Raw genomic sequence first — 16,247 nt, 5'->3', positions numbered from 1 at the left:
TTTGCGTGTATCAGAATGGCAGCATCTGGCCTAATCTCACTGTTCCAGTGCCATTGGGAAACTGTGACAGAACCCGCAAGTATGAAGCAGAAACCTTTTCCCTGAATTCAAAAAGGAAAATAAAATCAGTGCTGGAATTTAACAGGATTAAGTTTACATTTAATTTATGGTAGAACACATCTATGGAGATGACAAATTGGAAGCATTACTTGTGGGAGATGCACATACCGGAAGCACTGGGGTTCCTACTCAACTTTCCTAGATTCATGTCCAACTAATTGCTCTTTCCCCATAGGTATGAATTACTCTCGGTTTATCACCACTGTAAGTGCAGCAAGAAAAGGATCTCCAATAAGACTTCTGAGTAAGTATGCGGCTGTTCTTTCCCAGTTCTGTGGAAGGGTATCATTCTACATTCTGGACTCTGCTGGTGTATCATGGCTAAAAACTAGAAAAAGGCTTGGAAAAAAACCCATGCTGTCAGCTGACAAGCAAGGCCAGTTAACTGCTTTAACTTTCATCAAGTTGAGATGTCAAGCAGGTAGAAAGAATAATAAAGTGAATAGCCGTGAACCATTTCAGAAACCCATCCAGACAGAAGTATTGTCACTTCAACACATGTCTGAAAAATTCTCTGCTACTGAAGCAGAGCTTTTGGCAGTCTGCTATTGAATTTACGCTGGTTGTCTAGGAACAAGCAACTGCTAATGACTTGAATTTCAGTCCCAGCATAATATTTCTTTCCACCTAGCTTTCCTGTATCCTGTTAATGTTCATAAATACCCACCACCTTCTCAGTGTTACTACACTTTCCTTTTCTATATAATGCTATCTTTAGGCTACCGTGTTGCAGTCTTCTGTGTCACAGAAAAGGTTAGCTGCCTATTTGTTTACTCAGCTGAAACTTAGAGGGACCCAACAGAATCAGAGCATGAGACATACCTCACTACTTAAGCCTTCAGGGGTGAATTTCCTCTCTGGGTAAGGAGTTGGCATTTGCAGTTCTGTTTAAAATGCTTCATATAGGTACAGCTAAGTCAACTAATTTACTCTAGTCAGTCTCCATACTTTCTCAAGTGATACACTGATACGCATCATAACAGAAATACCAAGTAGCACAGCTTGTGCAGAAAGACACACCGAGTGTGCTGTTTTGATGACAAAGTAAATCTCTCTACCAGAGCAGAAGTCACAGACATGACCCATATTGCTGAACTGGTAAGAATTAACTCCCCATGCTCAAGTTTGCTAATAAGTAGCGGAGAATAAACTCGATAACAGGAGGCTTTAAGCCAAGGTGTCTCCTGTCCTCTCATATCTGATGTAAAACTGTCAAGCCAGCATGAATGCCATATTGTGAGCTCTTAGATTTAATGCAATCGAGTGCCCTTGCTGGATTAAGGTCCAGTCTGCACTGCATAGATTGGATCTGAATGATTGTGAAACTGACTTTAAAGCAAGAGTTGTTAACATTTTCTTCATACTGTGAATTATTTACACACTCCCTCTGCCACTGAAGCTGAGCTGCCAGCAACATTCCCACTCTGTTATGCAAGAGCTATAATCATAGATGCAACTGTCAGTGTAGCTGCACTACTGCCACATCAGCTAAAGTGAGACTGAACAAAAATTCATTCTAAACAGAAGATCATCAGGATTTTAAATTCTTGAAGCTTAAAAGACATCAGTCACAGAAGAAGTTTTTATAGTAGTAGAACAGTCCAAATAAGATAAAAAAGCTATTTAAAATTTATTTTAAAACAAGGATGATTTTTTGTTTTGGCTTGTATCACCCATGTCTCCCTCTCCATTTAATCCAAGTAGAAAGGTGAGTTTAAAAAGAATTATCACCCTTTTGAATTCATAACAGTTTAAAAAAATAAAGTGAAAAACAGAACAAGCTTCTCTGACCCATTGTTATATAGTGACTAAAGGATATGATCAGCATTACAGTAATCAAATTGTAACCAAGGTCTTCTTTTACTCTAGCTGAATTGATGCAGAAGTCTCCTCCATCTCTCATCTCTCTGGCTGGAGGGGCACCAAACCCTAATGTTTTTCCATTTAAGAGAGCTACTATTGCCATTGGACATGGAACTGCTGTTGAGATTGGGGAAGATCTGATGAAGAGAGCTCTCCAGTACTCGGCCTCAGCAGGGTATCTGTCACAGCTGCTAGCAAGATACCAGGATCAAATTATCATAAAATTCTTTATTATTACATTAATCCACCTATGTTTTTAAAGTTTGTTTGTAAAACAGGTTTGATGTCTTTCAATTTGCCTCACTATCTACATTTCAGTTTAAGTAGAAAGTTTTGAGCAGATGAGTAATTAAAAAAGCCCCAATACTAGTAACATTCAAGCCAGAATATTTCCTGGCTGTTAGTATTTGAGAATCCAGACTCCCAAATCACTAGGAGGAATCATTTTGTGGTTTGCAATAAAATATTCATTAAAAGATACTGCATTGCAATACGTAGTTCCCACATTCTGGAGTATTTGTTTTGCCCTCATTTGGTACTATATATTAAAGTCAGTATGTACTACTTGTAGCAATTGGAGGTATTTATAGTATAGTCATTTTTAGTACTTTAGCACTTATGAACTCCCCAGCAGACAGCCTGGAGTCAGGCTTGTAACAGGTTTGCAAAGACACGTATTAATCAGTGAAGTTATGTCTTAATATTTAAATTAACCTAGCCATTTCTGGACATGCCACTAGATCTTAAGACATTTTTTGAAAACATCTGTTTCAGAAATCCTTATTATCTGCAGCCTGTTTTTAGTATTATTACTAGCTTTGTCACATTGCCACAGTTCAGTATGAAAAGATCACTCCTAGGAGTGGATATTGTTCAGCGTCCACACCTATACCATTCTTGGCAAATCATTTCCACCCAGATTTCAGTATCATAATTTGGTGTATGGCCAGCAGGTTGAGGGAGGTGATTCCACCCTTCTACTCCGCTCTGCTGAGACCCCACCTGGAGTCCTGTGTCCAGCTCTGGAGCCCTCAGCACAGGAAATGCATGGGCCTGTTGGAGAGGGTCCAGAGGAGGGCCACAAAAACTATAAGAGGGATGGAACAGCTCTCCTGTGAGGACAGGCTGAGAGAGGTGGGATTGTTCAGCCTGGAGAAGAGAAGGCTCTGGGGACACCTTATTGCAACCTTCCAGTACTTAAAGGGGGCCTATAAGAAAGATGGGGACAGACTTCTTAGCAGGCCTGTTGTGACAGGACAAGGGGTAGTGGTTTTAAACTGAAAGAGGGTAGATTTAGAGTAGATCTAAGGAAGAAGTTTTTCACGATGAGGGTGGTGAAACATTGGCACAGGTTGCCCAGAAAGGTGGTAGATGCCCCATCCCTGGAAACACTCAAGATCAGGTTGGACAGGGCTCTGAGCAACCTGATCTAGTTGAAGATGCCCCTGCTGATTGCAGGGGGGTTGGACTAGATGACCTTGAAAACTCCCTTCCAACCCAAACTGTTCTATGAGTCTATGATCATAGATGCCCATCTCCTCTGCTTTTCCATAAGAAACATTTATCTCATTTTCATCATTTGATAAAGCAGTGATAAAAGCAGCAACTAAGTGTATCTGTGTGACAGCTGAAATCAGACTCGGGGCTGCACGCTAGATTTTGCGGTGATTTAGAGGAACAGCCTAGCTTTGGCCTATGTAAGATGTTAGATACACTTTATTTTATTCATGTTTTAGGATTCCAGAGCTGCTGTCTTGGCTAAAGGATTTCCAGCGGAATCTACATAATCCCCCCACAGCCAACTACAGTCCTGAGCAAGGACAAATGGAAGTGTGTGTCACGACTGGCAGCCAGGAAGGCTTGTGTAAAGTAAGACCAAAAGCTCCTTATTCTTCCATCAGTTCAGTTACACTCGGCATTAAGTGCCACAGTGTAACTATATGCAAGGTAGTTTGTTAAATATATGTCTCTCATCAATACAAGATAATAAAACTGAAATAAAACTGGTGCAGCCATCTAAACTGTCAAGACTGCATGAATGTTTGGGTGAACCAAAGAGCCTGTCAGAAAATGCACTACAAGGTAAAATTTAATGTTACTCAAGTACTGCAGTAAGAAGGACATAGGTGCTTTATTTTCTTTACCATAACTCAGTTCTAATTATGTTAGACTTAAGTAATTACTTAAGTAATTACTTAAGTAATTACCCTTTCCCGTCCACTCCCACTACTGCTTAGTTGATCCTTTCTGTAACCGAAGGACTATTTCTATTGTATAATAGAGCAGTGTCTTTCCATTTCAAATTGATATTCTCTAGCTGATTGCCTAGCTTCATTTTGCTCTAAAGCAGATTTTTCATCTGTTAATTGTTTTTCCTCACAGACAGCATAATTAAATGGTTAGGGAATTACTAATATCTATTCAAGATTTTTAACCCAGCTAAGAAGTCAGAAGTATGAACCATGTGTACAAGAATGGCATAGTTTTTCTAAAGTAGAATCTTTTCTTTCACAGGTGTTTGAAATGCTCATTAATCCTGGCGACAACATCCTTTTGGATGCACCTACATACTCTGGGACACTAGCAGCTGTAAGTATTTTTTGGCTACAAAAAATTGTGAATGTTATATTTGAAGTAAACAGCAACTTAGTACCTGATCTGCAGGCTTATGTAAACTGTCTGTATGTACTATAAAAACATATCTAAGAATCAAGTTTTTAGTACTAGTCTAGTTAAGTTCATAAAAATTAATTTCTAGAAGCTTTTCTACTAAAAATTCTATAAAAGCTATTCCCAGGACAGAAGTTCCACTTCCAAATCCTAGTTCATTCAAGGGCTAGGGTCACTTTTGGAATTGGAAAGAAAGCCATCACAACCTAGTCAGGTTGAAGCAAATTTATAACAAGCAGGTATGTCAACCTGTCAGCACATACACCTGAAGTGTTTCATGGTCAGATTATACCATAGCTATAAATAGTATAAAGTTGGAATAGTCCTGAAACATCCATATAGGAGTATGAAGATGTGAATTAGTAAGAACTACACAAAAATAGCAAATTTTACTTCTGAAAAGTAATTTAATCCATATGTAATTAAATGTCAGCTTAAAATGCGTAAGAACTGTAAGAAGGGTTGCGATAGATAACATACCACAATCTCAGTCTAGTCTTCCCTTGATTCAAAAGGAATTTTGTTATTGTTCTCTGTGTTGAGTATATCTTATCTAATCAAATATACTTTCTTAGGAATATATTTTGACAATGCAGCAACTTACATTTTTACTTAAGTAGTGCAGAGCACTACATGGTACAAATTGAAATTCCAGAGGGGAGACAGCATGCTTTTTTTTAGCATTTTACCCATTTCTTTTTTTCATGCTGCTGTCAACTTGTCATTGCAGTAGCATCATTTCATTCTGCCTTGTATTGCTGAATATATCTATTGAGAACAGATTCTTTGCCCTTTGTCAGTGAAGAGTAGCTTATAGTTCTGGCACTTCCACTGAAGTAGAGCGTAAATTGTCATCAGGGAATGAAGGTGTTATGAACTTACTACCTGTGGTGAGAGCGTTGGAAGTCCTGGGAACAGTTCAAATTCACAAAATCCCTTTCTGCTTGCAAAACCAGGTGTGATTTCCTAGAGAAGAACAGCAGTTGGACATAGGAGCTACCTGTTTCTTCTCAGTTGTCTTAACAGGGCAAATAAGAGTAGTGTGGTAAGTTTGACAAGCTCTGCAGCAAATTCAGACAAGCTTTCTTTTGAATTATGAGCAAATGGAGTTAGAGATTACAGCTGTAAAGCCAGAAAGACTTTGTATCACTAAAATTTTACAATGCCAATGACAAAAGGAAGACCTCTGAATTACGGTATTATGACAGTTTTGTTCCTCCTACCAACAGCTGAGACCTTTGGGTTGTAACATAATTAATGTTCCTAGCGACCAACATGGCATTATTCCAAAAGCTCTAAAAGAAATTCTATCTACTTGGAGCTCAGAAGATGTAAAAAATTGTAGCCACCATCTCCCCAAATTCCTGTACACCATTCCAAATGGCTGCAACCCAACTGGAAACTCTCTGACCGCAGAGCGCAAGAAGGAGATTTACCAGGTATGTAGCTGGGGCCTTGTGAACCTTGTAGGTGGAAATGGATAAATGTCAGTCTCATTTCAGTTGAGGATACCCCATGTATGGCATTTGGGCCCATTATTGGTCCAGTAGACATTCCTCCTAGAACTTGTTTCTAGGAGAACCTCTTTCATGACAACTCTTCAGAGGTGGACTATGCATTAAATACATTGTTTTTGCAATAGTAGCCCATCACTGGCTGGTATCTTTGCCATAGGCTCCAAACTGGACATATTGCAAGTTTTCTGCACAGTTTGAACACTACATGGAACAGGCTTTGTTATATACATGTGCCCTTCTACTGCAGGTATCATGTTTGCTCTTACGTTTACACTTGATCTCTAAATTGGGCATTTGAAAGCTTCTCTTGATAGGCCCTTGTATATAGCGAATAAACAATCCATAGATTCATAATATGGTCCTGGTAATAGGCCCAGGGTATAGGAAGAACTGAATTTACAGTGTCTACATTTTAATGAATCTTTACTTTTTATTCATTTCTTTAGCTTGCAAGAAAATATGATTTCCTTATAATAGAGGATGACCCTTACTACTTTCTTCAGTTTGAAAAGGTAATTTGTCTTCCATACTCCTTATTAAGACCTCCTTTTCTGGTCCTGGAGAGAACTAAGGTTTGAGCCATGAGTCTTCCTGCATGCTCCTTCATGTCCTACCAAGGTAGTTGTAAGGCGTAACAGCCTATGCTACTTTCAGTTGTTGGCCCCTTTGTGGCATTTTACTGCATCAGTCCTGTTAATCAGTGGTCCAAATTCCTTCAAGCTTTCTACAGGACAGAATTTCCTTCAGTAGTCAGAAAATGGCAAAGACTTTGCCTCCAGAGCAAAACAAGTGTGCCACTGAAGCAGCATTTGAAAATAGCAGCCTCAATGTTCCTTTCAGCCCAGGCTCCTCATTAATTCAGTGGAATGCTACTGCCTACTCCCAATCTACTATATCCTAATTTTACCCCTTTGCCTTTCTGGAGAGTTCTCTCAGGTGCCACAGAACATAGTACTGGATAGGCAGCTTCCCCACTTCATGTAAATTTTCCCCAGATGGTAAAAAAAAAAAAAAAAATCAAGTGTTGACCTGTCTTCACATATGGGTCTACAGTTCCACAGTCTGCAAAGAATAAAAGCTGATCTTATAAAGCAGTATAACATTGGTAGAAGCTAAAGTTCAGTGTTTTGTATTTTGAAATATGTTTATGGGAGGAGGCAATAAAATTCCTTCACTTACACATTGAATAGCATTGTGTAGCTTCATTAGACAATATGTCTAAAAGTAGAATTCTTGTTAAGGAAAAAAGCATGCTGAACTCAGATCATTAAAATTTAGTCATATCTTCTGATTTCCTTTAAGATAAAGCTAAAATCTACAGGCCCCCATCTTAGAAATTACAGTATCTTTCTGCTTATTCCATAAAATATCTTGGCAGAGAAATCATTATTTCTCTCCCCTACTTATGGCATCATACCAAAACTTGAACTGAACACTTGTATGCTGAACCATGGGCTAAGCATCAAAAAATACCAAGGCTGATTTCTTTATGACCTTCATAGAATATTGTCATCACATCTCAAGACAGCTAGCCTAACAATCCCTTGTCAGCAAGTTACTGCATTTTTTTTTTTCTTGGAATGTGCATCTGTGAAATATTTATTATCAAAAATATTTAAGAAATAATAAAGAAAATAATTCTATCATAATCCTTACTAGCACCTTGAACTTTATTTTTATTTTTCTTCCAAGCCATGGGCTCCAACTTTCCTCTCAATGGATGTGGATGGCCGAGTTATCAGGACTGACTCTTTCTCTAAAATTCTCTCATCTGGGTAAGGCCCGCTTCACACTGCTCAGCGTTTCCTGTTCAGTTAAGGCACAAGACTAATACTTCATACAAAATGATCAGACATGTCAGTGTTTTTTCATCTAATACCGATCCGTTTCTGGAATGTACTTTTGGATACACAGATTTTCTCAGCCTGCTCACTTTTCATGTCATCTCTTGGCAGTCATTTAACTCCAGATTCTGTTTCTGTTCTGATGCTGACAGTTAAGCCGCCCTGCCCAGGCAGCTCATTCTTGCAGACACCATATAGGCAGGAAGGCAGATGCTGGATTCCAGTTCTGTTCCTGGAACTCCTAAGAGCTTTTCTCTCTTTTTCTATTTCTCCTGTCTCTTACCATTCCTGCAGACTCCCTGAACTTGCAATACAGAAAAGAAACGATGGCATCATTCTCCACAAACTATTCATAGGGTTATACTGATCTCTTGTCTTCTAGCCTTACAAGTTCTTTCAGTTTGTTTCCACCTGCCTGAAAAACTAGGCTGCCTGTTTTCCATTTCACAGAAGTCAACATATTTGATTTTTAACTTGCTTTTGTTTATTATTCTAATAGATATAAGAAACTAATGTGAATTCTGCACTGGCAGCTAGTGGATTATAACCCCATCCCTGAGAAAGTGAGGAGACAACATGATGCTAAGTGTGATTGCTGTTTCAGAAGTGACACTGCAAAAAGGCATGATGCAATTTTATCTTTGTCAAAGACGCATATGAGCTTACTAGTTCTATTTTTCTTTGAAGAAAAACTTCAGCCAGTCTGTAAAGATGGGTCATAAGCATTGAAGCACGAATAAGAATCTGATTTATCAGTCTGAATTCCATTTATTCCACAGTACTGAAAGGGAGTAAAAGAGTAAAGCTGTGTGCCACTTCTCATCTGTTTTTCATAAAGCCTGAGTATTCATGATTTTTAACCTGTCTTTTCTTGACTTTGATTTTTAACCTGTCTTTTCTTGACTTTGATTCATATAATCTTTATGGTTGCAGGGGAAAGCTTACAAATATGGGATATGTCCTGAAGTCTCAGAACTAAGAAGCAACTATAAGCATTAAAAACCCTTAAATGTTTTTATTTCATGACTTTGATACTCGGCTCCTAAGATGCATAAACCTGGGGTTTAGGGCAGTATTAAGATATAGATAAATGCATAAGAGAGCCTTACAATATCAACAAAATTGTTACAGGTTTTCCCAGTTACAAGTTAAACCATAACTCACACAGAGTATTAGCACACTGCATTTCTGTAGTAACTTTCTCTGCTTTTTTTCTCTAGGTTAAGAATAGGTTTTCTGACAGGTCCCAAGCCTCTTATTGACAGAGTTATTCTACACATTCAGGTTTCAACAATGCACACCAGCACTTTCACACAGGCAAGTACCAAACTTCCAACTGAATTGTATTTAGAGAAGATAACATATTCCAAGTCATAAGAAACAAAAACCAGCCAGCTTTGCACTTTTGCAGTTGCTCTGCATTTTTGCAGTTTTGTTTATAAGCACATACATTGTCAATTCTGCCAACGGAAAAGAGACCACCATAGAAATTGCAACCAGAGCTAGAGGGTATCTCAGTGCACAGAAAGCACAGCTAACCCTAAATTTCAAGAATCAAGATTTAAAATACTTCGTATCTCTTGCTAGTAAGCTCACTTGAAAAACCGCTGTGTAAATTGTTCATTGTTTTTTTCTATTTTTCAGCCTACTTTGTAGTTAGAACAATACCAGCAGCCCACAGAGACATTAGAAAGCAGGCTGCCAACTACAGTACCTTTATAGTTAATAAGGAAAGCAGACATTGAGCACATCTAAATATGGCTTCCATCTTCCAGCTCCATTAGTTCATCACAGAGGCTGTATTAAAGCAGACACACCGATACGCGCAGGAAGATAAAGCAATATAACATCGCCTTTCCTTTTTCTCCCTGATTACCTTATTTAGCTCTTCATCCATTCTTCCCACCCCAGCTTCCAAACACTGCCATGATCCTTGGAGACAGCAGTAGCATGGACCACAACGGCCCGTTGCTGTTGCCACCTCTGTTTATAAAGGGCTCCAAGAGACCCCACATGCAATTTCTTGCCTGTGTGGAATTTTGAATAATGCATCAGGCTATATCTTTTGTTGATTGTGGAACAGTCCTGTTTAAAATGTGGTATTGATGATGTGTTTTATTTCTCTAGATTATGATATCACAGCTGCTTCAGCAATGGGGAGAAAAGGGTTTCTTGGAGCATATAGACAGGTAGGATCACATCATATGCTGAATCCCATCATCTGTCACTCTGCTCCTTGTTACCTACATAAAACATTCTTTGCCGTAAACAGGTCAGAGGAGATGCATCAGTATTAGGCCAAATGGTTAAGCCAGTCCTGAAGGAGGTCTGTGTGAAGTTGCAGACATGCAGGTCAGGGCATGTAAATTACCACTACAGACCAACAATCTGCCAGTGCACTAGCACAGTCATTATGCAGCTCCCACCTGAAGGGAACTCAAGAGGATCCTGAGCTCCAAGTCCGTGAATAAAGTTTTCATCCCTGCTGAAGTGGCAGTGTCCGTAGGAAAGGCTAAGATCACCAAGTACATAATCTACTGAGAAAGAGTCAGCATAGCTTCTCTAAAGGGAGTTCTTGCCTCACTAACTCACAGGAGGGATTCACCCTCTAGCATCCTTAATCTAATGATGGTGGACGCTGATGGAAAGAACTATAGAGAGCAGTGAGGTTCACCGACACTTGCTAAACATTGCTTCTGTCACCACTCTTGGAGGGCAGAGCACTGGGCTAAGGTCTAACTCGGCAAGGTGTTTCTTGCCTACTGACTGACACACATTTGTTTTTCATTATGCTGGAGGAACATAGTTTCTCTTGAGTATCCATACTTCATTTCAGAAGTATCCATACTTGGATACCATTAGAACCCCAAGCTCTGTATTTCAGTGGGTAGTGTTGCTACACTCTGCAGAGGCCTGTAACAAGCATGTGAGCAAAGCATAGAAGAAGTTCTTGTATCTGACTGTAACAGCCACTTCTGTCCCCTGAGCACCTGTTGTCCATAGTGTAAACACCAGTATTTAAAAAAACCAAACAGATGCATCAGTCCTGGCTTTGTCTTGTTTTAAGAAATAGGAGCATAAAGAGAGGTTTTGAAAGGAAACTCAGACCACACTTTAGCTGAACTTTCAGCAGTTAGAAGAATATATCTTAAATGCATCTACTTCACTTACCACCTTCTTGTAGACCAAAGGGCCTCCTCGCTCAACCCAGAAAGCTGTTCTTCCCCTTGACTAATGAGAATAGTACTGCAGTAGGATAGCTGCAACCCTTTATAACCTTCTAGAGCCTGTTATCAGGTGACCTATTGATGAGGCCTAACAGCTGACTGCAATCTGTTCCAGGTGATTTCATTTGGACAAGGTTAACTTGTTAGATCATGCTTTTGAGTAGGAGCTAGCCTATAGTTTGGAGCAACTACATTTTTTGTGGAAGTCTTGTTTCACTAGCACTTACTATTTCCTTCCAACATGAAAGTAAAATAACAAAAAGGTAAAAAGCTTGCAACAGAATTTGTGATGTGGTAAAAACTGCACGAGTGAGATTTACCATTTCACAGAATGTAGTAATTGGTGTAGGCTGAGTCCCTAAACTATATAAGCCTTTGGTATTGGGTGTAATAAAATGCATCCAGAAATCAAAGCTATTGCTTGAGAGAGTATAAAAAAATCTAAATGTAAAATTATGAAAATTACTAAGTATGGTTTCTGTGCAGAGAAGGGAACACATTTGCATATGATTTATGAATTCTGTGTCAGGCATTTCTCTCATGTCTGCTGTTGCAGAATCACAGCTGTCTTACATCAACAAAAGCCACTGCACAAGACTTGTCCATGTTGAAACTTCAGTTAGGGTCATTTTCCAAAATAAGAGATTGAATTATTTCCAAGTTTTACGTAAAGTGTGAAGGAGATATATATGTTCAAAAGTTTAGAAAAGGGGAAACTGTCAGATAGTCATCACAGGTTTATCATATGATTTGCTTTTTACCTTGTGAAATATCATTTCCATGTTTACCTGTTACACAAATTCAACCCAAATCCACAAATATCGAGTCTGTGCTTTTGCATATGTACAAGTCATTAATTTTCTTCAGTATGCCTGTTTTGTGTGGTGAATATAGCTAACAGGGCTTGTATCCACTCATATAATAGACAGAACGGGTATAATATAGAAAGAGTTTCCATGACATACATAAAGCTTAAGAAGCAGCCACACAGGCACTTCCTCTGTCGGGTTGATCGGTGCATTGCTGGAGACACACTGAAGCATTCAGGACTTCTCCGATATATATACAAAGCTTTATACAGACAGTATACTGTATTGTGCCCATCTAGGATATACTTATATTTTCGTTAAGTGTGCACTTAGGTTGTTAAGTAGAAAAGCTTTGTTTCTGCCTTTGGAAACAAATGGACTCTGAAGCACTATGGAATCATGACTTTGAATTGGTAATTTACTTTCAGAGTGGTGGAGTTCTACAGGACCCAGCGGGATGCAATGCTCATTGCTGCTGACAAGTGGTTAAAAGGTCAGTAAGTGCAACACAGCTAACTACTTAGATTTTTTTCTAGCTATTTATCATCTTTGCATTCAAGAAAAATCACTAAAGTTCATCTCTTGACTGAAGTGACAGATAAGCACTATAAGCAGATCAATGACATTAAATATTAAGCTTGGGACAAATTATCTAGTGCTGCTGTTTTCATGCTTTTCTGGTGGGACAAGGAGATGGCGATGAGAAAAAAGCTCACCACATTACTATATAAAGCAGTTTTACAAAGGCTATATATTTCACTCCACTGTGTTTTACTTCTTATCTTTAAAATAGCTGTCTTCAAAATCTCTGTCTGAAATAACCAGATTTAGTGGCCTTAATTTAAAAGAAAACAGAAACATTTGATATATCAGTAGTGATAATGGGTTTTTTTGTGAGAAATCAGTTTAAATGTCCCTTTTTGTGGTTTATCACAGAGCATGCATAGAAAGAATTTGATCAACAATAATGCAGTTACAGTTAGTGACTCACTCCTTTTGCTCAAAGTGGAATCAGCAGTAACTGCTTAAGAGCTGCCAACCTGCCTTAGGTGATACTTCCATGGGACATGGATATTTGGGTACCACAGTGTCAATAATGTACTTACTCTTGCTAATTCCAGGTTTTTAGATATGAACTATTTCTTCTTTTTCTACGAGGCTCTGAACAACCATGAGTTGTTGACCTAGATAGGCCTTCTTTGTTTCAATTCCTCAAGTATCAAAATAGTGTAATAGCACTGGGCTACCTTAAAGTGTATTGTGAGAATACACTCATGTAAAAGACTACAGGTTCTTCACATTTTCTAGTAATAGGAGACATAATATTATGGAAGATGGACCTTTATTTTGTAGATATGTAATTATTAAATGCATCAAGGAAGAGCTGGATGTCAAATAAATAGTTTCTTCAAAAATATGTCCAAAACCAAATAAAGAATTCTAGGTAAACAAAAGGTATACAGTAAGTCTGCATATATAATTTAAGGCATAAATCCTCTCTAAGCATTCCCATCCGCCTCAAAACTCCTAGGGTCTCCTTTTCTTTGGGGAAAAATCTATAATCATTGTAACTTAAAGGAAAATAGTTTTGTGCTTTGCTACAATTTAAATTGTGTTGATAGTCAATGTGATACTAGGAGAAACTGCATCAGAAAAATTATTTTAGATTGTTTACTTGCTCTGAAAGTAATCAACAAATATAGTTTGTTAACGTTTGGGATTTCTGTAATTCAGAGCAATCACTTTCACAAGAAGTATTGAGGATACCAGCACAAGTGCAATAAGCCCACACCCACACAGACTTGATTAGGAGCATTTTAGATGTGGTGAGTGGCATGCTGGCTCTGTGGCCCACATTCCCTTTGAGTTCACTGGAGCAACAAATCCATAATATCACTGAATCTATGATGTGTCAGTTAAAGGTGGGGCAGAATTTTCTTTCTTGATTCCCTTCTTTTCTCTCTCTCCATCTCTCTCCAGGCTTGGCAGAATGGTACCCTCCTGCTGCTGGCATGTTCTTATGGATCAAAATTAAGGGTGTTTCTGATACAAAGCAGTTGATCATGGAAAAAGCTTTGCAGAAAGAAGTATGACCTATGGTTTAATGGCTTATTATGTTAAAATGAAATGAGGGAAGGGTAAAATAAATTTACCATATCTACCCACACATATGCACACACATCAAAAAGCAAGGGAACTTGCTGTGCACCATCACTGAGTGCAAGTCAGGCATTGTCACATGGTGCTTCATTAATAAAGTATTTTCATGTCTGTATTCAGATGTTCATATTTAATGAGTTTACTTAAATTTAAAACATTATAATACATAGTACAATGTAATGTATACTGTATATATAATGTTAATATATGTATCTATATGAATGCTGGCTGTCCATTATATCTTTTTAATAAGAGAAAATACATCCCACCTCACTGGTGTTTTTAAACATTGTGATGATAAGACAGACCTGGCAACCCACCAGCCTAGGTAACCAAAACCTAAAAGCCCTTTGATTTTGTTATGAAAAGTCTGATTACTGGTTGAATATTTTTGGCTTCTCATTTTGAAGAGAAGAAGTACATTAAGCCATGTTCTGATACCAATATTTCAGCAGTGAGCCTTCTCAAATTTAATTTAACACAGTGTTTTAAAATGGTAGAATTGGTGATAACTGTGTAGCTAATCAATTTTTCTTAGGTGTTACTTGTACCTGGAGCAGCATTCAGTATCGATAGTTCAGAGCCTAGTTCTTATGTCAGAGTCTCCTTCTCTCTGTCTTCTCCAGCCCAGATGGATCTGGTAAGTGAGATTTATTTTTTTTTACATTCTTAACAAGATAGTTTCTCACATACTAATGCTCCCTTATTTTTAGTTACTTCTCCTTATGTGTTTTCTTGAATGTAAGTGTAGTTTTTTTAGTACTTAGATGATTAAGCAGTACTTTTGAAGCAGTGTAAGCTGTTTCTTAGCTGATTTTTTCTTTTGTTGTTGTAAAAAGAAAACAGAATATCAGCAGAATTTTGTAGTATAAAATACTGAGTTTGTATATGGTTAGTTAGGGTAGTTTTAGTAGCTTTACAGGTTTGGTGTGTCGCCTATTTAAGTAATGCTGAAATATAAATGTGAACCATATTTGTGTCATTGTAGGCCTTCAAGAGACTGGCTGACCTTATAAAAGAAGCTTTATGAAAAAGCTAAGTAGAGCTCTTGCAGCAATCAAAATCTTCTCCAGAAAATATTTATTGACAATTGGATTTCATCAGAACACTTTAAATGCAAGCACAATACAGTGGATATTTCCTTAGATTTTTTTCAGCTAAAAAAGCAAAAATACAAAAGATTGAAAAACAATATGCTTAATTTTTCTAACAGGACATTGCATTACTATATTTATTCCAATTCAGAAACACTTAAAATACTCAAAAACAAAATGTTCTGTTTCCTGTCAAATCCATGGTTTTGTTAGATTTTAATTGATTTTTGTTCTGGCTTTTGCTTCCCATTTGGGTTGAGAAAGATGGAAATTGGTTACTTTGGAAGTTGCACCTGAGGTGGTCTTAGCCATTATTACTTAATCCCAACTGATACATTCCTCCAACACCCTATGTTGGAATTGTTTTTGTGTGTCACTTTCCTTCTTGTCCTGCTGTATGGCATCTGGTTTTGAAGATTTGAAGATCAGTATTTAATTTTACTAAAGTTTTGTCAGACAAAACTGACTTAAGGATGTTAAAAAATTGAAACCGGTCCAGGAAAATTAGGCTATGATTACAAATAAACTATTTGGCCTAAAGTCCCTTGCAATTTGCATGGGTTTTGCAGCTCATTCTCTAATTTGTAAAAGTTTGTCTGATTGCTGGCTTTCACTTCAGTCTGTGAATAATTACTCTGTAGCTGTGTTAGAAAATCTGCAGTAGACAAAGGCATGTGGATGTGCTAATAAAACGGCTCTCTGCTCTTTGTTAATCAGGCGTGTTTTTGAACAGTGTTAGGTAACTGAACAGGGGACGTAGTGGAATGGACAATACCCTGACACTGCCAGAGGTACAAAGCAAGCAAAATAAAAAAAATAAAGAAATGTTTTGATCTCTAATCCCTTGGTCATTATCATCCCAAACATTTGATACTTGGCAACATGTACAAAACCTTCAGAAAGTTTTAACTGTACAGATTCTCCAAGGCTTCCCATTTTGCTT

General features: G+C 38.0%; 1 protein-coding gene across 1 annotated transcript; it reads left to right on the top strand.

The window, feature by feature from the left end:
* Positions 1-297: 297 nt before the first annotated feature.
* Positions 298-15,240, top strand: AADAT (aminoadipate aminotransferase; the record flags this gene model as incomplete). Its single annotated transcript, XM_081999285.1, has 13 exons — positions 298-364; positions 1,990-2,158; positions 3,720-3,852; positions 4,498-4,572; positions 5,883-6,092; positions 6,617-6,682; positions 7,863-7,945; positions 9,235-9,331; positions 10,142-10,203; positions 12,479-12,543; positions 14,031-14,137; positions 14,749-14,850; positions 15,199-15,240. 13 exons carry the CDS (start codon positions 298-300, stop codon positions 15,238-15,240), a joined length of 1,278 nt encoding a protein of 425 aa, XP_081855411.1.
* Between the last annotated feature and the right edge of the window lie 1,007 nt (positions 15,241-16,247).

Source organism: Phaethon aethereus, assembly GCF_964289735.1.
Source record: "Phaethon aethereus genome assembly, chromosome: 4".
NCBI lineage: Eukaryota > Metazoa > Chordata > Aves > Phaethontiformes > Phaethontidae > Phaethon > Phaethon aethereus.
This window is presented reverse-complemented; position numbering and strand designations above follow the sequence as displayed.